The sequence below is a fragment of the Mesoplodon bidens genome (assembly GCF_964165515.1).
Source record: "Mesoplodon bidens genome assembly, chromosome: 9".
Classification (NCBI taxonomy): domain Eukaryota; kingdom Metazoa; phylum Chordata; class Mammalia; order Artiodactyla; family Ziphiidae; genus Mesoplodon; species Mesoplodon bidens.
This window is the reverse complement of record NC_138166.1, coordinates 46,779,768-46,803,755: the sequence shown is the minus strand read 5'-3', so window position 1 is coordinate 46,803,755 and position 23,988 is coordinate 46,779,768. Positions and strand designations below refer to the sequence as shown.

At 35.1% G+C, this 23,988-nt stretch overlaps 1 protein-coding gene across 2 annotated transcripts; it reads right to left on the bottom strand.

The window, feature by feature from the left end:
- Nucleotides 1-222: 222 nt before the first annotated feature.
- Nucleotides 223-23,988, bottom strand: SEM1 (SEM1 26S proteasome subunit). 2 transcript variants are annotated; one of them, XM_081243902.1, is made up of 4 exons: nt 23,789-23,988; nt 6,208-6,301; nt 1,544-1,628; nt 223-417 (listed from the first exon to the last, which is right to left on the bottom strand). In XM_081243902.1, exons 1-3 carry the CDS (start codon nt 23,862-23,864, stop codon nt 1,589-1,591), a joined length of 210 nt encoding a protein of 69 aa, XP_081100028.1. In that variant the 5' UTR covers nt 23,865-23,988; the 3' UTR covers nt 223-417; nt 1,544-1,588. The 2 variants fall into 2 exon arrangements, with proteins under 2 accessions (XP_081100028.1, XP_081100027.1); XM_081243901.1 differs by lacking the exon at nt 1,544-1,628 and having other exon boundaries at nt 23,789-23,987.

Here is a 23,988-nt window from a genome sequence, read left to right as displayed (position 1 = left end):
CATTTAGTCTATGTGGTTTAAGAAAAGTACTGAATTTGGAATCAGATGAATTCTGGCCTCAAATCATTTAACCTCTTGGAGCCTCAGTTAACATTAAAAAAAAAAATTCATTAATAGGAAATTTTGCTGTCTGTCTATAATAAAGCTCTGGAGAAATCACAAATAGTATGAGAAAATTAATGATGAGAGTCAAAAGATCAAGACTTCTGAACCAAACCAATATTAGATCAAAACATTTATTTTTTGTGTTACAAAAACAAAAATAAATCCAAGGAGGTAATGAAATAAACATTTTTTAAGTGTCCCATCCTGGGTTCTCTGCTCTAGAATTTAGTAAACAGTTCAAGTTTAGGTTGCTTCAGTACTTCTGGATGCTATGATGTCTCCATCTTATAACCATGTTTCTCTAGTTCAGCTCTATAAAGAAACACAAAAGAACAATATCACTAGACATTCTTCATGATAAATTAAAGAAACAGATGATTTTTAGAAATAACACAATAAATAATTGAGCTAATAAGCCTAAACATCAATTTAAAATACTACCAAATAGCTTTACTTTAGTCCCTAAAAAGAAATCTATAAGAAGGAAACTGGATGTGAATCAACATAATGCTAATAAAATTTTGTTTTTCCATTAGTAAACTTATGTTTTATATTCCTTATTTTTCTGATAAATCTATTTATGGAAGAAATGTGAGGGAATTATTGATATTTTCCAAACACTGTACAATTATTCTGTTCATAATAAATATTTAAACATAAATTTTAAGAATCATTAACCATATGGCTAAGAACATTAGACACTGCTATCAAAATTTTAGAGATTTTATAATTACAATACTGTTATTTACACATAAACAATAAACAGATCACTTTTCATATTGACATATATACTGCCCTAAACAAAACAAAAATTATTAATCAAATGTAAGGGTGTGTGAGAATTATTCTGTATTAAATATATGTAGGCTAAATATAATAAATAAATTATAAAATATTAAACAAGACTACTTTCCTAACTTTAAATGTGGATAAAAATCTCAAAAATGTATATTGGTATAAACACTTTAAAAAGATACTTTTTATAATTTTAAGTAATTTTTTCAACCTGAAATTTCAGTCATACTTTGAGAATGTCAACTGCAATTGTCGATCTGTCTTGTATAAACATTTGCACAAAAAGGTTTAGCCCTGTAATCAATATCACTTATTTAAACTACCATTCCAAATATCACCAGCAACTTTTCTGCCACAATTCTGATTTTATAAAATCAGAATTTTATAAAAAGTTCACAATAAAATTATGTGAGGACCAACCTATGATAAAATTGTACAAATGTTAAGCATGATTACATCATTACATCTAAGATAAAAAGACATTTGTTCTCAAGCATAATTTCGCTTAGACACTATCACACTATCCACTGTAAATGCGATGCAAAGAATACATGGTAGGAACAATGTATAATATTTATTATTCATTTCCCCAAACTCCTTCACTTCCTTAAAATTTTTAGATATTTATAATACAAATACTGACCTAAAGTCCATGAATAATATTAAGGCCAGAGCTTATTCATATGAATCATCTTTGTCTTCTGCTCAGGTGTAGAGGACAGTATGGGCTGGTGGTAAAACACTGGATTAGGAGTCAAGAGATCAGCACAAGTTTCTGACTCTACCGCTTCCTTTGCTAAATTTAACTAAAATGCTTCCTTTGTCCTCTCCTCCCCAGGAAATTAAAGATTATATTACCTGTCCTTCATATGTTTCCTATTTTAAATGGAGGTAATTTTAAACTTTCTTAAACAATACTTCTGCTGCCTTTAACAAAATCATTGTAGGTTATTCACTTTCTCTTATTTTACAACAAAAAACCCCCCAAAATTCAACCTAAGATTTAGGTAATAAGTCACCAAATCCATCCGAGTTTGTGTCTGTTTGCCTTCATGACAGGAGGTGGTGACCAATTACATTTATAAATTGTTTACAAACACAAAGGAGAGTATGAGATATTTCTCAATTAGCTAAATTCTTAGAAAAGATGAAAAGTTCTTCGGTAGAATTCAGGACTTGTAAGAAACCAAAAGGAAAATAAATGAACACCACGAAGTACAAAACAATACAAAAACACTAATATCATGAGCCTGTTGAATGGAAAAATCCAACAGAGATGAAAAAGTAAAGAAATCCAGCACAACTGGAAAGATATCATAGTGCACACATAGTGAATATACACTATTTGAAACAAAAACAGCAGCATTCCATTTACAACAAAACAAGAATAAGACTAACAGCCACTAGTAGGTTTCAGAACTCTTATTATCCAAGAAACTACTCTGCTATGTGACATTGGCTATATCTGACATGGTAAATCAGGAATTATTGGCTTTTTGGAATTTTTATGTAAAATGTGATACAGGTCAAAAAAATCTCATAATCCTACCTATTTCTACTGATATGTACATAAACAAATGCTTCAAAAGCAGTAAAAACAGAATGATCTTTAGTTACATGGAAACATTGCTGGCCTTCTTTGTACTTCTACTTGTTGAAGGTAAATTACACTGAAGGAGAAACATGGAAAGTTTAAGGCTAAGTCCTTGCCAAGGTCATGCAGCTAAATAAGAGGCAGATAGGGGCTGGAACTCAGGGAATGTGACTGACTCTAGAGTATAAACTGCCTCTCTAAATTTAGATGGAATTAGGACTCAATCATATGAGAAAACAATAAAACATTTTTTGAGAATTCCCTGGTGGTCCAGTGGTTAGGACTCAGCACTTTCACTGCCTGGGCCCGGGGTTCAATCCCTGGTAGGGGAACTAAGATCCGAAAGCTGAGCACGGCGCGGCCAACAAAACAAAACAAAACATGTTCTTTACCATGGTTTATAATACCACATTAAGGGCCTCAATGCATTTTACAAAGACTGAAAAGAGCATCTTTGCAGGAGACTTGTTAATCAAGACAGTTTTTAAAAGCAAGAATATAAATGTTATCTGAGGCTGACTTGTCCAATATGGTAATCAGATGTGGCTATTTATTAAAATTAAATAAAATTAAAAATTCAGTTTATCAGCTGTGCTGGCCACATTTCATGTGCTTAATAGCCACATGTGACTAGTGGCTTCTGTACTGGATAGTGCAGCTTATAGAACATTTCCATAACTACAGTAGGTTCTACTTGACAGCACTAATGATACATTAAAAACTTTGTTTAAAAAAGAAAAACTCACAACACAAATAGGGAAATAAAAAGAAAAATCTCATTCACTAATTGAGGTATCAAGATTTATACACTTACAAAAATTCACAAACCTAAAGGCAGAAACACAACATAGAACATAAGAGCACTGTGGAGGTATATTATAAAACCAACAAGCCACAAAGAATATAAGGATAATGTTCTATTTCCAAAACCAATAAAAAGGCAAGATGCAGTAGTGACAAGAAATCCAATTATCAATACATTTACTACTAAAAGTCCCCTAATAAAACCAAAGTATTCAGTAAAGTCTTGATTTAATTGTTAAGAGAAAAGTGCTATTTTCTGACTAATGAAAAACACCCTCACCCCAAAAGCCACTTGGGAGGAATTTGACTCTTCTGAATAGCAAAGGAAGAAAACTCATTTGGCCTCAACTTTAAAAATTTCAAGAAGATAACAAGAAGAAAAAACTGATACATGATTAAAATCAAAACACAAAATAGGGATCAACAGAGTTGTAAGGCCTGAAAATAAGTATTCTAACAGCATATGTTTATAATGAGAAAGAAAAGAAGGGACGCATTAAAAAAAAAAAAGGCAGCAAGGTTTTCTCTGATGTGGCAAAATAAATAAACCTAAAATAAATACAAAAAGAAAGTGGCAAAAACTTGTACACATAGAAGTAATTTAATCCCAGAATGGAATGAGATCTGTAAAAAGAACAAAAAGAGCTTCTGAAAGCCATATATGGCTAAAGAAGAATGAGAAGAGAGAGATCCAATGCTCAGAATAGATTTTAGAGAAAAAGCAAGATTACTGTTCAACAGCTACTGCTCTATCTTGTCCATAAAACTGCAAAAAGAAAAACATCATCATTAAGACAAAATTGAAAATTAAGACAGATGAGATAATTCCAAACGACATTAAGGTAGTTTAAAGTTTCAAGGCCTGAATAATTACATCTCAGAGTACTGAAAGAAGAAAAAAATGAGAGTCAGCAATTTTGAGAAATCATGGAGAACTGTAAAAGAGCCAGAATAACCGTGAAAGGCAAACTGTACTATGTCCAAAAAGGGGAGAAATGAGATGGGTAAAACTGTTATTAGTTTCAAGCAAAATACTAAAAAGTCTTTAGAGTGTAGGGTTTTTGAGCCCATAAAAAATGCAGTTTAGAACAAAAGCTACTGTATCACTACTAAAAATAAATTTTAAGAATTTAGTATAAATTATCTCACTACTTTTTAGAAAAATGTACTAGAGACTAGGAAATTAAAAGATTGCAACAGAACTTCTATATCATGGTTTGAGCAAAGCAAGTGATAGTTTACATAGATATCTTTGTGGCCAAGATAGATAATGTATGGGTTGAATCAAAACAAAATTAGGGAGGAAAGAATTGTCTACAAATGGTGCTGGTATAACTGGATATCCACATGCAAAAGAATGAAGTTGGACTCCTATTTCACACCATATACAAAAATTCATGCAAAATGGATCAAAGATCTAAATGTAATAGCTAAAATTCTGGAACTGTTAGAAGAAAACATAGGGATAAATGTTCATTACCATGAATTTGGCAATGAGTTCTTAAAGAGTAGATAAATTGGACTTTTGTGCAAAGAACACTATGAAGAAAGTGAAAAGACAACCTAACAGAATGGGGCAAAATATCTGTAGATAATATGTCCCATAAGGGCCAGAATAAATAAGAACTCCTACAACTCAACAACAAAAAGACAAACTTTGAAAATGGGCAAAGGACTTGAACAGATAGTTCTCCAAAAAAGATATACAAATGGACAACAAACACATGAAAAGAAGCTCATCAGTGTCATTAAAGAAATGCAAATCAAAACCACAATGAGATACCAGTTCATCCACTAGGATGGTTAAAATGAAAAAAAAAAAAAAAAAGGTTTTGGTGAGGATGTGGAGAGGTTAGAAACTTCCTATATTGCTGGTAGTAATGTAAAATTATTCAGCTGCTGTGGAAAACAGTTTGGCAATTCCTCAAAAAGTTAAACAGAATTACAATATGACCCAGCAATTCCACTAAATCCCACCAAAACTGAACAGATATTCAAACAAAAACATGTAAATGAATGTTCACTGTAACACTGTTCACAACAGCCAAAAGCTGGAAACAACCCACATGTCCATCATCTGATGAATGGATAAACAAACTGTGGCCTATATATACAAGGAAACATTATTTAGCCATAAAAAGGAATGAAATACAGATACATGTTACAACATGGATGAAATTTAAAAACACTATACTAAGTGAAAGAAACTAGACATACAGATCATCCATGTGATACCATTTATATGAAATATCCAGAACAGGAAAATCCAGAGACAGAAAGCAGATCAGCAGTTGTCAGGGGCTGGAGGAGGAGAGGAATGCAGAGTGACTGCTTAATAGATGTGGTGTTTCCTTTAGGGTGCTGAAAATGTTTTGGAATTAAATAGAGATGATGGTTGTAAGACATTATGAATATACAAAATGCCACTCAATTGTACACTTTAAAACGATTAATTTTACATTATATAAATTTTACTTCAATCAATCGATAATCAATCAACCAATCATTTTAGGTAGATTTGTACATGAATATGAAAAAATACACTCCCAACAACTCAATCTCCATTCCAGTTTGAGAATCACCAATACACTGGGTCTGAGCACCCTATGATTCTAATTTCTGCTGAGTTGTTCAATACTGATAGAAAATTAAGTGACAGAATTAAACCTACAAGGATTTAAAAAAATAGCAAATATGTTTCTATTTAACTACTTTTATAAAGAGACTAGAAAGAACAAAAGTTCTATGCAATTACACAAAGTATTCATGTTTAGAAACACAGGAGATGAGGCAATATATCTTACTTTTCATAATTCGAAAATCTATTTCAAAGGCAATTGTCATATATGTTACATATTCCATGCTTATAATTAATACTAAGCTATATAAAAATTTGGCTTAAAACTTACCGTAACTGATTGGAGAAGTCATCCTCTACATTGTCATCATCCCAATTATCCTCCCAGACATGTGCATCTTCATCTTCATCTAAACCAGCCCAGTCTAAAAACAGAAACAGATGCTGTCTAAATATTTCTCATACATTATTTCCATAAATACAAAAACTTCAGAAAGCTTGCTACTGAACTCTCTCAATTCAAAACATCTAAAACTATACCTATGAGAAATGGTAATCTTCCTCTTTAAATCTCAATTGATGCTATCTTGTTTTCTCAATTCTTGAATTTGCAGATCTAAAACAGTAGTTAATACAAAAAAAATCTATTTGCTATGAACATTTATTGTAACTTTAGGAGGATATTTACTTTGCTGATAATTTTTATAAGGTCTATTACACAATCTTTCAAAACACAGCACCAATAACAGAAAAGTAAGTTGAGTAGCAGGATGATACCAGCCTGGAATTCAAAACTGCTAAACATAAAAAAAGATAACTCATACACAGATAACAAAAAGTAAACCAAATATTTTCTTAAACATGGTTGTAAAACTGTTAGAGAATGTCCTTATTCTTTAAGACACACGTGTTGAAATATTTAAGAATCAAGTGTCATTTTGTTGACAGTTTACTTGTAAATGCTTCTGAAATATATTTTATATCATACACGTCTATCATACATATGATAGAAATAAAGTAAATATGACAAAATGTTAACAACTGATGAAACATGGGTGTTTGTTGCCTTCTTGTTTTTTGAGGTATAACTGACATATAACATTATATTAGTTCCAAGTATACAACATAATTTGATACTTGTATACACTGAGAAATGATCTCTACAATGAGTCTAGTTAATATCCGTCACCAACAGTTACAAATTTTTTTCTTGGATCAGGACTTTTAAGATCTACTCTCTTAGCCACTTTCAAACATGCAATAGAGTATTAATAACTATAGTCATCACGCTATACGTTACATTTCCATGACTTATTTTTGTAACTGCAAGTCTGTACCTTTTGATCCCTTCACCCATTACACTCCCCCTATTTGTCCTTTATTTAAAACTTCTATAGGGTTGAGTTGCAAAATTAAAATCTGAGAAAAATAGTTTTAAAAAAAACAGTCTGGAAATCACCTCTGGAAGCTTTTTTGATTCCCTTTCTTCCTTTCCTTCAGAGATTAGGTCCCGTCTTTTGTGTGTATCTATCTCAGCACCTACATACTGTACAATCATATTTATCAGTTTATATGCCTATGCCCATTACTAGTATCTGAGCTCCTTAAGAGTAAAACTCTTTTATTTACCTTTGTATTCTTAAGCCACAATACCTGTTGTGCATATGCACGACAGTTGGTTGTGAAAGATGCAACACAACTCTAAATCAGACCTTGTGTATTTTTGCTTGATCCCTCCCCTCCAAAAACAGTAAGCATGAGTTACACATGCTCTTAAATGTGTCCTAGTAGCTTCATCTTAGTAATTACTTATTAGAAACATGGCTAAGAACATTTTGATCTTTAAAAAAAAAGAAGTCAATAAGAAAAGGTATGATTTAGGCTTTTCTTATAAAGCACATATAGATTTAAAGGTATTCAACAATGGTTCATATGGGTATTATATTCGTTACATTATGTATCTAACAAAAAATTTTAAATGCCATATGTCAACATCATGATTTAAGAATATAAGAAAGTACCTCCATTTACCTGGTCCCTCCAAACCAGAAATTTGGGAGGCAGCTTAGTTATCCTTTCTCCTTCAACTCTCATAACCATTCATTATATCCTTTTGATTTCTGCTCAAGAATCTACAGAGTTATAGTCTCCCCCTCCCTATTCTTGCTGCCACTATGTTAATTTAGGAGGGATTATTCCCTTCATGGACTATTATTGTGGTCTTTTTTCTGTCCCCTCCTCTCTAATCTTACAGTCTGTACCCTCTTCCACTGATGCCCAAAATGACCACCATTCCTGTAAGTAACTATGCAATCAGGTAGAAGCACGTTTTATTAAATTTGCAACTCTAATGTCTATGGCTGAGTACTGGGCACATAGTAGACACTCAAAAAAATGTTGGGTAAATGGAACTACATTTCTCAAGTTCCCTTTCTCTGAGTGGTCAATCTCAAGAAAACACAGGGCAGTGTGTGGTTTCAGTGGAGCCAAGAGTATATATTTCAAGATGGAAGAGAATAACAGTATCTTGTATTATGAATGAGTCATGTAGAATTCTCAACTGTATTTACTCTAAGAATACTTTTGAGACTTGCGATCATCTGTTTGAATGCTCCCTGAAGAGAGATCATGTGGGAAATTTCTTTAAGATATTAGTGCCTGAAAAGGTGAGTTTCTCTTAGGCAATTTATTTCAGGTTGCTAGGAAGCTCAGTCAAATGTATACTCAACTTTAATCATTGGTATAGGGTAGTGAATGTATATTCATTAATAAAAACTTCCAATAATCAAAAATACTGATTTTTATTGGCCTAAATGTTCTTATATCTCCCAGTAATATTATTATTCTCAAAAAGGAAATATTGTAATGATCTAAATTCAAATCCTATACTATTCTCTGAGGTCCTCAACAGTAGTAATACTTAACAATACTAAGTATTAATTACATCTCAAAATTAAGTTGACTGGGCTACAGATATCCTTACATGTTCTCCTTTCTTATAGAAGTACCTTTCAAACTGAAAATTTTTATTCTATTTATGAATCCACCTATAGTTTATAATGAGAGTAGATTAAGAAGTTAAAGTAAAGGAAATCACATTTAGGATTTCCTACAGTCTACAGAAGAGTGATGAGAAAGCTAATGCAACCACATTTTTAAAAATAGTGTATCTGGGGACTTCCCTGGTGGTCCAGTGAGTAAGACTCCACATTCCCAATGCAGGGGGCATGGGTTCGAACCCTGGTCAGGGAACTAAGGTCCCGCATGCCAGCCGGTGTGGCCAAAAAAAAAAGAAAAAAAAAAAGAAAAGAAAAAAGAAATAAAGATAGTATATCTAATTCCAAAGCTAAAGATAAAAAACAACATTTCTGAACTTTTATAAACGAGCAAAGTGACTTAGTTAAGTCAAGAGTTAATCATTAGGTATAGGGCTAAAACAGTACTGTTATTCTCATATTGCCATTGCAATCAATAATAAACTGTTTAATATGTACGTTGTTGTATACAAATTTTCTTTTTGTTTTTCTAAGAGCAGAGAAATCTCAGAAAGAAGGGAACTACTTTAAGGCAAAAATAAAGGGGGCAGAAATTGCAGCATTAAGTATACAAGAGAGGAACATTATGTAAAGATGGTACTGGTTGCAGGCTAAGATCAGATTTTAAATTAAAAAGGGGCTCAAACAGTAGATATATTCCCCTAATACTAAATCATCAAGAATCAACTACATGATTTTAATTCTTTAAATTAAAATTAAATAAAACACTTCAAATCATAGAAATTCAGATTCTTGTACCTTGAACTTATTATAATGGAAAAATGCAATCCATTATTCCTTTTATAGCAACTGAATCATGCTATTCCTCCCCATTCCCTCCAGTCTTCCTACAACCTACAGTTCTGAGCTATCTAATAATATTAATGGACAGCTTAGGAGGTTTTTGTTTCTTGATTTGCTTTAATGACACTAAGCATTCCAGTATAAAAAATTCACATAAAACTATTTCATTAAAACAATGCAGCAGGGCTTCCCTGCTGGCGCAGTGGTTGAGAGTCCGCCTGCCGATGCAGGGGACGCGGGTTCGTGCCCCGGTCCGGGAGGATCCCACATGCCGCGGAGCGGCTGGGTCCGTGAGCCACGGCCACTGAGCCTGCGCGTCTGGAGCCTCTGCTCCGCAGCGGGAGAGGCCACAGCGGTGGGAGGCCCGCGTACCGCAAAAACAAACAAACAAACAAAAACAACAACGCAGCTAAGTTTGTCTTTATACTTCAAGTTTTTATAAAATGGCTAAGACTGAAGATTATTTAAAATTACAGAATTTTGGAAACAGAGAAAGCCTTAGAGATCACTGTATAGCATACCCCTCTTTGTTTTGAAACCACCACCATTACCACTACCAAAAAAAACAGAAAGTGAAGACTGTCTTACAAGAAAATATTTATTAACTTTTTTCTACCGTTATTTCACAACCTCAAATCCTAGACTTTAAATATACTTGGGTTGAGCCTAGAAATAAGAATTGTCAAACGAAATATTTGTTTCACTGATATTTTAAGGAATCTTTATAAAGATATCTAATAGAGCTTAATGTTCCACAAAATAATTTGAATACGTTACGACTGGATAATATGCTCTTGAGTAAAGAAGGTGACATAACTCAACTCACAATTGAACTTTAAAGTTCTAAGACACCAAGCCTCATATCAGCCTGAACCACTTCTAACTAACCAGTTTCCTAAATTTTTAAGGAAATGATAAAATGTCAAAAGATTCAAGTTAGAAATATAAAAAACAAGAATATTCACATTTCTCTGCTAATCTTGTAAGCCTACCCTTTCCAGAACAATAAAAATACAGGGCCCACAGGAACTTTTAATCTAATTATGACTTGATTCAAAATGTTGATTTCAGGGAATTCCCTGGTGGTCCAGTGGTTAGGACCCTGTGCTTTCACTGCTGAGGTCTCAGGTTCAAACCCTGGCTGGGGAACTAGGATCCCACAAACCACATGGAATGGCCAAAAAAAAAAAAAAGTTACTGATGTCATGCAAATATCTTCAAGTTGACTTTAATTCTTTTAACTTTAAGAGACTAAAAAAACATACTTGTTAATTTGTACCCTAACGTCTCAGAGAATCTAGAACAAGAAACACAACAGTTTCAATAACTTATTTTGTAGGAGGCCCAATCCTTAACTCCATAAAGGCTAGGGGAAAAAAAACAATCAAATTCTTTACGTAATATGGGAAATACGGTTTGAACAGGGTCTTTTTTTGTTTCTGTTTTTTTGTTTTTGGCCTCGCAGTAGCATGTGGGAATTTTAGTTCCCAGACCAGGGATTGAACTGGTGCCCCCTCCAGTGGAAGCGTGGAGTCTTAACCACTGGACTGCCAGGGAAGTAAGTCCCTGAACAGTATCTTTTTTAAAATTTTAAAACTGGTACAATTTTTAGTTTATCAAGTTGAATTCTGATGATCATTTAGCATAAGGATCAAGTATCTCTCCCTCTGGTAACAACCATCTCATGTTACTTTAATGGCAAGGAAAGGAAAAGGAAGAAGGTAGAAATAAAGCCCCAAGAAAAATAAACTGGCTCATGAATGGAGGGAAAACAGTATTATGAGCAAGATTTTAGGTAGAGGACTTCCCTGGGACACGGGTTCGAGCCCTAGTCTGGGAAGATCCCACATGCCGTGGAGCAACTAAGCCTGTGTGTCGCAACTACTGGGCCTGTGCTCTAGGGCCCGCGAGCCACAACTATTGAGCCCATGTGCTACCACTACTGAAGCCAGTGCGCCTAGAGCCCGTGCTCTGCAACAAGAGAAGCCACCGCAATGAGAAACCCACGCGCTGCAACGAAAAGTAGCCCACGCTTGCCGCAACTAGAGAAAGCCCGCGCACAGCAACAAAGACCCAACATAGCCAAAAATAAATAAATAAATTTATAAATTAAAAAAAAAAACGATTTTAGGTAGAACACACACACAAAAAGATTCATGACAGTAGCTCTGTATTTCTTTCGTATTATTATACAGTATTTCACAATTATGACACTACTGAGCATACAAAGACAAACCAGAATCTATAATCTATTTTAGGTGGAAACTTTAAAGATTTTCTTTGTTAACTAGGAATGTACTGAACTATATTATGTAAAAAGTTTAAGTGATAGGGTATAACATCCCCAAATTTATACACTTATAAGTCCTCCATATTATACATGTTACAATATATATAAACTACAATATATGTACACTCAACTAAATGAAGGGGAACATAAAAAACATGTGACTGTTGTAATCTCTGGATTTGGCAGACTTCTCTTGGAAAACATCTCTGAACTGTGTTTTACTTTTCAATTATAACACTGCACTGTTAACCATGCCATTTTATTTAATCACTTACTTTTAAAGCATTAAACCCAGAAATAGCTTTTTTTAAAAGGGCAAAATAAAATCAAACAAGGATACCTGATTTATGTCTAATGTCTTCCTTCAATATGTAGATGACTATAAAGTACACACTTTATCTTCAACACTAAATGCATTGCCAGGATTGTGATTAATCATTTAAATAATCACAGCTGTGTTTACTTCAGTGTGCAGGCCTCCAGATGTGTACTGGTAAAAAAAAATTACCATATTTTAAGAAGTCAGAATTGGAAATAACCAATAACAGATGCCTAATACATAAGTGTCTAGCAATTCTAAATTATTTGAGACTTTGCCCCCAAATTTTACTTTGTTCACATATGCCAGTGAGAATTACATCTTGGACTAGCTTTAAATTTCACAAATCTGAGTTACCAAAGATCCCACATACTTCATCTAAGTATCACCTTGACATTTAAGTGTGAAAAACGGTTCTCTCTCAATGTTTTTAAAAGTGCTTACTCTCCCCCACCCTCCAACATACCTTCTGAAATTTCTTAAAAGTATGAAGTATACCACTTTGGAGAAAAGTAAAGAGGAAATTCTATTTATACCAAATAGGGTTGCAAATGTTCTATTTTAAAGCGATTTTCAGGAGCATCAAACTCTCATTCATTCCTTAACAGTAAAGCTACTCTGAATATCAATAATCTCCAACAAAGTTGCTTCAAATAAAAAATGTGCATCTATATACAGAACACTATATGAAGAAAAATATAAAAGAAACAAAGGAAAGTTCAAAAAAGTTTTAAATTGTACATTCACCACTATAGGTGAAACAGCAATAGCTGCAAATAGCATCATTACCCTGATAAATAAGATAATAAAGCCACACTAAATCTAGTCATTCTGAGATAAATTTACACATGTTCCTGCTTAAGCTGTATAAAAGAGATTACAATTTTTTATAAAATTTCATTTCTGTAGGTTATCATGATACAAAAACATCTATACACCCTAGAAATCTAATGTCTATTCAGTGGCTAAGAAATCACTACTAGCATAGCACCATTGTACTATACTTATATTTTCTCCAACAAGGACCAAAAATGTCAGTGGGGTACTTCAGAGCAAAGACCAAAAGCAAGTGTTAAACGATGTTGCTATCAAACTATTGGTGAACTTTCAATTGTTTGTGGTTCTGAGTCTGAAATAGAGGTCCAAAATGACTTACATAACCATTTATAATTTTTCTTACATTTTAGAAAAAGGAAGTTCAAACACAATTCTTTTCATCAATAATTAAACATATGTATACACACACACGTGTGTGCATATATTATATATATATATATATATATATATATATATATATATATATATATATATATATCAGAATGATTCCACTACAAACATGCTGACTTTGGTTCTCTTGGTTGATTAGTGCTTTTATTTCTAATTCTATAAAATTCCTCAAAGCCATTAGTTATTCTAATCTTTTCCAAGCACTCATGCCCTACACTCATACTGATTCTCTCATTCTGATGCTCCATATTACTGAGGCAAGAGTATACAATGTAGGACACTTCCCTGGAGGCACAGTGGTTAAGAATCCGCCTGCCAATGCAGGGGACACAGGTTCAAGCTCTGGTCTGGGAAGATCTCACATGCTGCGGAGCAACTAAGCCCATGAGCCACAACTACTGAGCCTGCACTCTAGAGCCCATGAGCCACAACTATTGAGCCCGCGTGCCACAACTACTGAAGCCAGCGCGCCTAGAGCCCGTGCTCCGCAACAAGAGAAGCCACTGCAATGAGAAGCCCGCGCACTGCAATGAAAAGTAGCCCACGCTTGCCACAACTAGAGAAAGCCCGTGCACAGCAACCAAGACCCAATGCAGCCAAAAATAAATAAATTAATTAATTAAAAAAAAAAAGAAGAAAACGAGTATCCAATGTGAACTCAACCATCGGTCTTCCATTAATTATGCAAGTGCAAAATCACAATCCCTGATTTCTTACTATCAAAATAGCTGCCAAAGCTCCCTTAGTCCTCACCTAAGCTATTTCAACAATTTGCTAATTAGCTTCCCTGACTTTCTATCCTTTCAAATTCTGCTGGGTTAATTTTTCCTAAACTGCCTATTGCCCAAAGGAAACATACACATATCAAACAAACAAACAACCCCCCCCCCCACTTCTCACCTACCTAAGGATCAAGTCCAAAGTGGTCATTTGGCTTAAAGCTTTCCATGATTAGGCCCCAAACTACCTGTGTAATTACAACTACTATTTCACAGCCAAATAAAATACACATACACATTGATCTTACACCTCCAAGCATCTACTCCTCTTCCCTTTTTCTGGAAACCCCTTTCCTACACTTCTACCTATTGAAAGCTCTGTTCAAATGTTGCGGCCTCTTGCGGTACACAACTGGAAATAATTTCCCCTTGTTTTCAGCTGCTGTTGCACTTTACTATCAGTGGTTTAATCCCCACACCACCACGACCACCACCTGCACCCCCCGCTTCCACTGGAAGGAAACCAAGTGAAATCTTACCCAGAAACCCAACAGAAAGACAGTCAAAAGCAAAGGTGTTCTGGTTTACTTGGGTGTGGGGAGAGAAAGGCTTGGAGTGCCCCCTCCTAGGATAAACACTTGTAAAATACTAAAAAGCTCAAGTCTGGCATGAAAACTTACTGATCTCCACTGACATTTATATCACTAAGTCCAAAGACAAATATCTACCTAAAGAGTCAAATTTGCCTCTGTGCAGCCTCTAGTTAACTTTGTCCTTGGTAAGTTATTTTGCTGAGCCCCAAGTATAAAGCTGTCATAAGGCTGCTATGATGATTACATAAGACAATGTACCTAAAACACTTTGTACCGATAAACGGCAGCTAGAATCATTCTCGCTCTGCACCTTTCAGTGCCAGATGTATAGGAAGCACTCTACAAACATATATCGAATGAATAAATCATTTATTATGGGCTAATCACTCCAAGGAAACTTAAGGGGTGATGGAGGTAAAAAGAGAAACAGGTTGCAGAATAAAGATACCATTTCTACCAAGCATTACATCAATAACAGAGCACAAAACTGGAAAAAAAGATATCTGGTAAATTTTTAATACTTCAGAAGAGTGTAAGTATAGTTTTTGAAACTTTTATTTTCCCCTCATTGTTTTCACTGTTCATATCTTTCAATGAGTTATGCTTAAAAACATTACTACATAACAATGAACACCATTTAAGTCACAACTGCTTAATGCTTCTTCATTCCATTGAACCATTCCATTAACTAATTCCATTAGTTAAATAACTAATCAAATAGTTCTTCAAAGTAGTTTTTACTGTTTAATATCCTGAGTCACACCTCTCACAATCCCCTGGCAAGCACTAGTATCTTGATTTGGGGAGGGGGGGTTCATTCCACTGTATCTCTTTATACCTCTTGTAAATTTGTATGAATCCTTAAACAATACATACTATTGTGTTCTGTATCTTTATATTTTATACGAATAATCAAACTATTTTTTAAAGCACTTTTGGAAAAACTTTTGACAATGTTTTTTAATTTATAAGTTTTTAATATTAAAAAAATAATCAAATAACCCTCAAGCTCAACAAGCTTAATATTGGATACATCTAAAATTACAAAATATCTGTTGAAAATGGTTTAAAGTAAATAAATACCAAACCATGCAAAATCCAAATCCCTAAGTAGGTTAGGAGGGAGAAAAAAAGGGGCCTAATGTTCACAGAATACCAACTTTGTGCCAAACTCTATGCTACACACTTTACACATATATCACTCTTATGGACTGAATGTTTGTGTCCCCCAATCCTGAAATTCATATGAGGAAGTCCTAACCACCCTCAATGTTATGGTATTTGGAGATGGGGCCTTTGGAAGGCAATTAGTGTTGCAATGAAGTCATGAGGGTAGAGTCCTCATAATGAGATTAGTGTTGTTATAGGAAGGAAATCCAGAGAGCTCTCTTTCTCCACCTTGTGAGGACATGGTGAGAGGCAACAGTCTGCAAGCCAGGAAGAGAACCCTCTCCAGGTACTGAACAGGCTAACACCTTCATCTTGGACTTCCCAAACTACAAACTGTGAGAAAATAAATTTCTATTGTCTAAGCCACTCAGTCTATGGTATTTTGTTATGGCAGCTCAAACAGACTAATACAACCATACAATCGTTACATGACTCTAATTATTATCCACAAATTACATGAAGGAACTGAGGATTAAGAAGGTGACAATTAAAGGAAAAACACAATGGTCAATCTTGCTCAAAGAAATCAATCCAAATCAAAATGGTGCAAATTCCATTTTCATCCCTCAGGTTTGTAATGACTAAAATGTTTAATATGGAGTGCAGGTAAAAGGTGAACTGAAGATGGAAATTTGTGTAACCCTTATAAAAGGTGAGAATATGTCAAAATTCAAAATGCACCTGGTCCTAAATGAGGTGTCAGAGCCCAAGCAGAGTCAGGAAGGCATTCCTGTGAAGGGGCAGTGTTGTGTGGTTGGTGTGTCATAGCCAGGAGAGAGTGAAGAAACCATCCAATGCTGTAGTAAGGAGAAGTGACAGTGGCCTAGCATAAAATGTTGAAGCCCAAGTGAGATAAGGAGGGGATCTGTGTGTGTAGGGGACAACAAACATTGGTTAGGGAGGAGGATGACCTTATTAGACAATGACCCAATATTTACAATAATGGGAGCCAGGTTTCTCACTGCTGGGGAAGAAAGTTACATATGTGGAAAGGGAAAAAACTAGAATGAGCCCTGTGGTGTTGAACTGTAAATTAGAGATATCTATGTGAACTCATGGTTTTATACAAACACATACATAAATAGATGTAAAAGTGTATATATGTACATTCATTTGTCTATTTTCTAGTTCCTTCCATTGACAGCATCCCAAAAGCCATTAGCACAACTGGAGGTAAGATCTTACCTTCCAAATGTCATTCTCCACTGAAAGCTATGCACCTTTTAAAGGAATGGCTGATTCCAGGACTGGAACAGGAAAAGTATAAGATTTGGAATACCTTCTTGTGTCAGAGTGCTAGGAAATGCACAAAGAATGATGGTGACTTGTCAAAAGGTCATAGATGACAGCTTGATGGGATTCCCCATGTACAAATTGGGACAATCTGAATATCAAAATAAATAACAGCAACAAATTATAACCCATCGAATGAGAATTCATGAGTCTATATTGATATAAATACATAAATGAATAAATTGAAAGTTTGATAATGAATGGAAAACTGTAGTTACACAGTTTCAAAGTCCCTCCTAGTAAAATATCTATTAATTACAAAAGGAAAATCAGTAATCTAACAATGGAAAAGTCTGAAAGACACTACCTTAATAAAGTTACCATCATCAGCAATGGAATAAATGAGAATCATGTTCCACCTGACAGGATGCAATGGGAACACAGCATCACTACTATGATATTCCCACCAAGGTGCAGAACCTAAATCGAATCATATATAAACGTGAGCTAAATCCAAGTTGAGAAACATTCTATAACTGGCCTGTAATCTTCAGAAGTGTCAAAATCACAAAAGTCAAAGACAAAGAGACCTGCTCTAGACTGAAGAAGACTAGAGATATGACAACTGAATGTAATCCATGATTATTAATCAAGACATTATTAAGACAACTGGAGAAATATGAAAAGGACCTATGGAGTAAATGATAGTAATATATCCGTGTGTTAATTTCCAATTTTGATGGTTGCACTGAGGTTATGTCTTTGTAGGAAATACACATTAAAATATCTAGGGGTGATGAACATCAGGCTGGCTCATGGAAAAAAAGGTTGTTTGTACTGTACTTTCAATTATTCTGTAAGTCTGTAATTATTTCAAAATAAAAATTATATTAAAAAATTAAAATGAACCTGCCAATTTGATCTGGCAATTTCCTAAGAATTTATCTAATAAATAAGAACAAAAACAAAGATGTAAGATGTAAGAATATTTGCTGCAACATATTCTGTAACAGAAAAAAACAAAACATAAAAACAAGCAAACAAAAAACCTAAAACCACCTAGATATTAATAGATATTTATAGAATTTTTATTGTGCATACAATAGACTAGTAGAACACAACTATTAAAAAGCATGGGGCTTCCCTGGTGGCGCAGTGGTTGAGAGTCCGCCTGCCGATGCAGGGGACACGGGTTCGTGCCCCTATCCCGGAAGATCCCACATGCCGTGGAGCGGCTGGGCCCGCGAGCCATGGCCGCGGAGCCTGTGTGTCCGGAGCCTGTGCTCCGCAACGGGAGAGGCCACAGCAGTGAGAGGCCCGCGTACAGAAAAAAAAAAAAAAAAAAAAAAAAAAAAAAAAGCATGAGGTAGATGTTTATATTAATGTGAACACAAGTCTAAGATATATAATGTAAAAAGTAGAAAAACTGTATATGTAATATGGTCCTTTGTGAGGATATATACAAACACACACAAATAAATATATATATGTATACATATATATAAATTCAGGAAGGACACTGAAAGAACTGTTTAACAGTGATTATACTGGAGCATAAGAAAAGTTTTTGGGGAAAGTTGGCGAGAAACCGTGCATTCACTTTTTAATTTATACCTTTTTATAGGTTTAAATTTTAAATAAGCAGTTACTTTTATCCTACATATCCTACAAGCAGTATAATTATCCGACATATTTTGCTGCAAAAACATTTTAAAGGATTTAAGTAACTAGTACAAGTTGACAAGTTAAAAACTGATGCACAATGAGGTACCACTACACCTATCAGAATGTCTAAAATTAAAATGACCGTGTGTTGACAAAGACATAGAGTAACTAGAACCCTCATACACTGCTGGTGGGAATGTAAAATGTATAACTACACTGGAAACAGCTTGGCAGTTTCTTAAAGTTGAACATAAACCTACTGTATCGCTCAGTCATTTCACTACAAGGTGCTAAACCAAGAGAAATGAAAGCATATGTTCACACAAAGACTTCTACATGAATATTCATAGCAGTTTTATTTGTAAGGGGAAAAAAATGGGTAATTGGAAAAAAACAGGAAATGACCTAAATGTTCATCAGAGTGAAAGAATAAACAAATTGTGGTATATCCATGTAGTGGAATATTTCTCAGCAAGAGAAAGGAACAAGCCATTGATAAACGCAACAACATGGATGAATCTCCAAATAATGATGCTGGGTGCAAGATGCCTGAGGAAAAAAAAAAGATACTGTCTGATTCCATTTATATAAAATTCTGGAAAACGCAAATTAATCTATCATGTCAAAAGAAGATCAGTGACTTTCTGGGGATGGGAAGGGATGTGGAGAGGACTGACAGGGAGAGATTATTATAAAGGGACACTAGTGAACTTTTGGGGGTGATGGATATGTTTGTTACCTTTTTGGTGGTAATGACTTCTCTGTTGTATTCATATTCTACAACATATAAAATTGTGAATTTTGAGGGAAAAAAAAAAGTTGATGGATGGTGGATTTTGAACCTAGGTCTGATCCTAGATTCATCATGCTTATTCCATCCTGGAGCTCAAAAATTTTCTTCTTGCATATGATTACCATGAATGGACATCAAATAGGCACTTTATCATTCATTATATTTATCTTTTTTCTTAAAAGATTTTAGTAGTAACATGAATTCTTCATTTCTTGCTACCACCATGCAACTAATTTAAATATGTTACATTATTATTTATGTGTCCACTATATTACATTTAATAACTGAAAATACCAAAGCCCTTTTGGCTCTAGGTAAACTGACTAGTACAGTATCTGACTTAGTATTAATTGTATCTACCTTCTAAATTTAAGATTCTAAGGAACTCTTTTGTTGAGGATTTAGTCCAGTTGGTATCCAATGTTCACATAAATATTTCTCAGTGGCATTTTTCACGGGACAATTCTTCCTTGTGCAGGACTGGTCTATGCATAGCAAGTATTTAAAATCCTTGATCTTTACCCACTATATGCTGGCAGTTATTTTACTTTCTCACTTGACAAGTGAATGTGATATCCAAAAATACTTCCTTGGTTAAGAACCACTATAAGATGTCCTACTTTGTTAGGCACAGGTGAGAGTGCCTCAGTTATTACAGAATGCTAGCAGCGTTAGGGAACCACCAGCCTGCTTCAGATAACACAGCAGTTCCAGTGATTATAGAAAAATTATAAACTACTTAGTATAATAGTATCCTCTTGTAAACACCACTGCTTCTGAAGGCAAACTCAGGTTCATTTTAAATATTCTTTCCCTCAAAAAAAGGAAAGAAATCTCTCAATTCTGGCATAGGAAGAACAGAATAAAAGAAATTAAAGGCCCACTTGTTCTTCCCATTTTCACTCTCATCCACTTCTAATTGTAAGGAAATGAGATTAATGAAAACATTTTAATACCTTTCAATATATGTCTGATTTGAAAAATTGTTTTAAGTTTCAAATAAATTATAGAGTATTTCAGTTTTAAGCCCCACCCTACTACTATTAACCTAGCTGTATGATCTTGACAAGTTCTAGCTTCTCAAGACTTTTAAGTTGCTTTCCAGTTCTAAAATTCTAACCATGCCAAGCCTCCAAAATTATATTAAATCATTCCCAAAACATTGAATGTCTTCCAATAAATCTGACAGTCAATCAGTTTAAATAGTCAAGAAGTTGCAGAATTCACAAAGATCCTAAACGTGATTTTTAACAGTTCCTACTTAATGACCAGATCACACACCCACCAATTAGAATTGTGAGGAACTGCCAATGTAACACAGATCCACAGTCCAAATGATAAAAAAAAAAGTGCATTTGCTTCTTTGCACCTTCAGAAAATCACCCCACATGTTACACCTCACACTGAGGAAGAGCTATTCAGAAGAAACAATGAAGTCTCCATGAAAACGCATTATCTTAGTTGCCGTTTCAAAACAGAAATTCCCCTTCCTTATAGTGATTGAATTGACATCTTACCAAACAAGTTCTTATCAGGAATGAGATGTAGCAACAACACCCTCAAAAAATATACAATTCTTTAGTGAAACCAGGGATACATAATTTCAGTAATGCTTTCATGTAACAGGCTCTTAACTGCAAGCTACCCTAGACAATGGACATCATCCACTTTCTGGAGCACAGAGACCCAATGGGCCATTGAAAGTAAGACCTCCTCTAGATTGAACAGATGATTACAGGCAATTTTAAGTTGTATCTACTTGTGAGTTTGTCAATGGCATATTTACCATGAAGACAATCACAAGAAAAAGAATCTCCAAAGAAGGCAAAGGACTTGGTAATTCAGGGCACTAATAACTGATCTGAAAACTCAAATACTGAAAGATTCAAAACAGGCCAGTTTCAAAGTACTGTTTCTCCAACTTTACCTGTCTGAATTAAAAACCAGAGAAGAAACACACAAAAACCTAAACAAGCAAAGGCATTTCAAATGTTACTGCTCATTCTAAATAGAAAATTTCCTGAATGAATGAGGTTCTACATATTCAAACCTGAAGATGACAGATTTTCTGTAAGGTGACCAATAAATGGTGAGTTACTTATGATAATAAACCAGTCTGTTGTAGGAGGCCTGTCTTCAGAAAAAATATTCTTTGCTTTTCCTTTTAACTTTAATGAGATTTTTTTTTTACTAAGTAACTGCCAACATTTTGAACAAATTGATGCTCCCAATATAAACTTAGTACAAGAATTACATATTCTGCAAAAGCTGATGAAATGAAAGTTGCTGAAACATCGTGTGTATCATCAGGCCCAGTTATCTTTAGATCCTTTTTAAGCAGTCAGTTCTCAACTACTTATTTTAAACACAGGTTCACTCATTCGACAAGCATTTACTGACCATCTACCAAGTGCCAGGCACTTTGCTAAACGTTAGGGATTCAGATTAAAGTTTGCTTGGGTTGGGGACTCAGAAACACCTATAAGATCCTGACGACCACTTAATGGCAAGCTTTTAAAATCTCTGAGTTTCAGTTTCTTCAGAGATGTGATAATTAGACTATATAATGTAGATAAAGTGCCTAACATGGTATCTTGTATATGATAAACAATAAATGCTAACTATATCAAATATGAAGTTTGCGTTAGAAGCAGATCCTGATCTCAATAAGCCAGTTTTTTACTACATAGCTCACTGTTGGAGGATTATGAACCAACTTGAAAGTGAGATCAAGAAAACATGTCTGCCAGATAAATCCACTACCAAACAAAAAACAATCCCCACAATACATAATGAATCCCAGAACTGAAAATAGATGTGCTTTGGGTTAGTTTACAAGTTTCTGTAATATGCGCTCCAAGGTCTTCTTCCACTAAACAACCCAGTACACTATAAGTAAAAATAACAAATGTTACAGCTTTGTGGCTTTATGCACAGTAGGATCATGAGGGAGTACAACTTAGGACCATTTTGGTGAAGCAGTAACTATTTAATGTAACAGATTTGTAACCATTAACCACAGTTCTCTTCCTACACCTTCAGAAAGGTCACCCAATAGTAACCTCCTTTTCTTATAAGATAAATATTTACCTTATGCATAGCAATTAGTTGATAAAACCAACAATTTTGAAACCCTGATTGGCAACAACGATCTAACAAACAGAAGCAGTACAGCTAAAGAGTTTAAGAGCGCTCGTGTCAACTGGGCCAGGTGTCCATCATTTCTAGCCAGTTACGTGACACTGGGCAAGTTTCTTAACTGTTCAAGCTTCAGTTTCTTTATCTGAAAAATGTAAATACCACTTCCTACTTACTAGGCTTGTGAAAATGAATTAAGTTAATAGAAGCAAAATACTCAAGACAAGCAACCACCCAAACAATGTCAGCTATTTGCTGTTACCTACAATAAGAAAACTGAAGTTCCTCTTGGTAACCATGAAGCTAATAAAAATGTAGACGTTTTAGGGTCTTATAAATCCTTAAACTTATGTTAGTTTGAAGTTAAGTGATCAAAAATTAATGAGGAACAAGAGGAAGGCAATAACGGGTATTAAGCACTAACACCTGATCCTCCCATTCTACTTAACAGGCTTCATACGTTAAGTCCTAAATGTAGGCAGCATTGGCCTAACTAGGAACAACAATTTAACTCTGGAAGGGTTCAAGGCAAAGGAAGACTGCTAAAACAAAAAATAATAATAATAACAATAACAACAAATAAAGTGAAAAGAGATTATGTAGACATGAACGAGGTGGCGGTAACCGGGCTGAAGAGGAAAAGGCCCCACCATCCCGGACACCGGGCTAGGGAACCAGGGTCCCCGAGGCTCCTCCCAGTGAGGAAGCAGAAGGCATTTAGCCTCACCGCTGAGGTGAGTCCCACCGCGACATCTCGACCCGAAGTCGGTCGTGGAGGGTCGCGCGTGCAGAGCCTTGAGAGCCAGCAGCGGGGGTCCAGACTTCCCGCGGGTGCCTCCCGGCCGAGCCCTTCCACCCGCGCCGCCTCCACTCGGAGGCCTTAGTCACTGTCCGCGCGGCCCACAGGCCGCGGGCGAGCCGGTTACCTTCTGCAGGGAACTCCTCGAACTCGTCGTCCTCCTCCAGCAGACCCAAGTCTACCGGCTGTTTTTTCTCTGACATCGCGACCCTCCGCGGCCAAAACCTCTCAGTCCAGTAAGAAAGTTGGACCTCTCACTTCGCCTCACCGCAGCCGCCACCGCCGTTGCCGCCTCCCAGGCCGGCTCTATCATAGAGACGCGGGAGA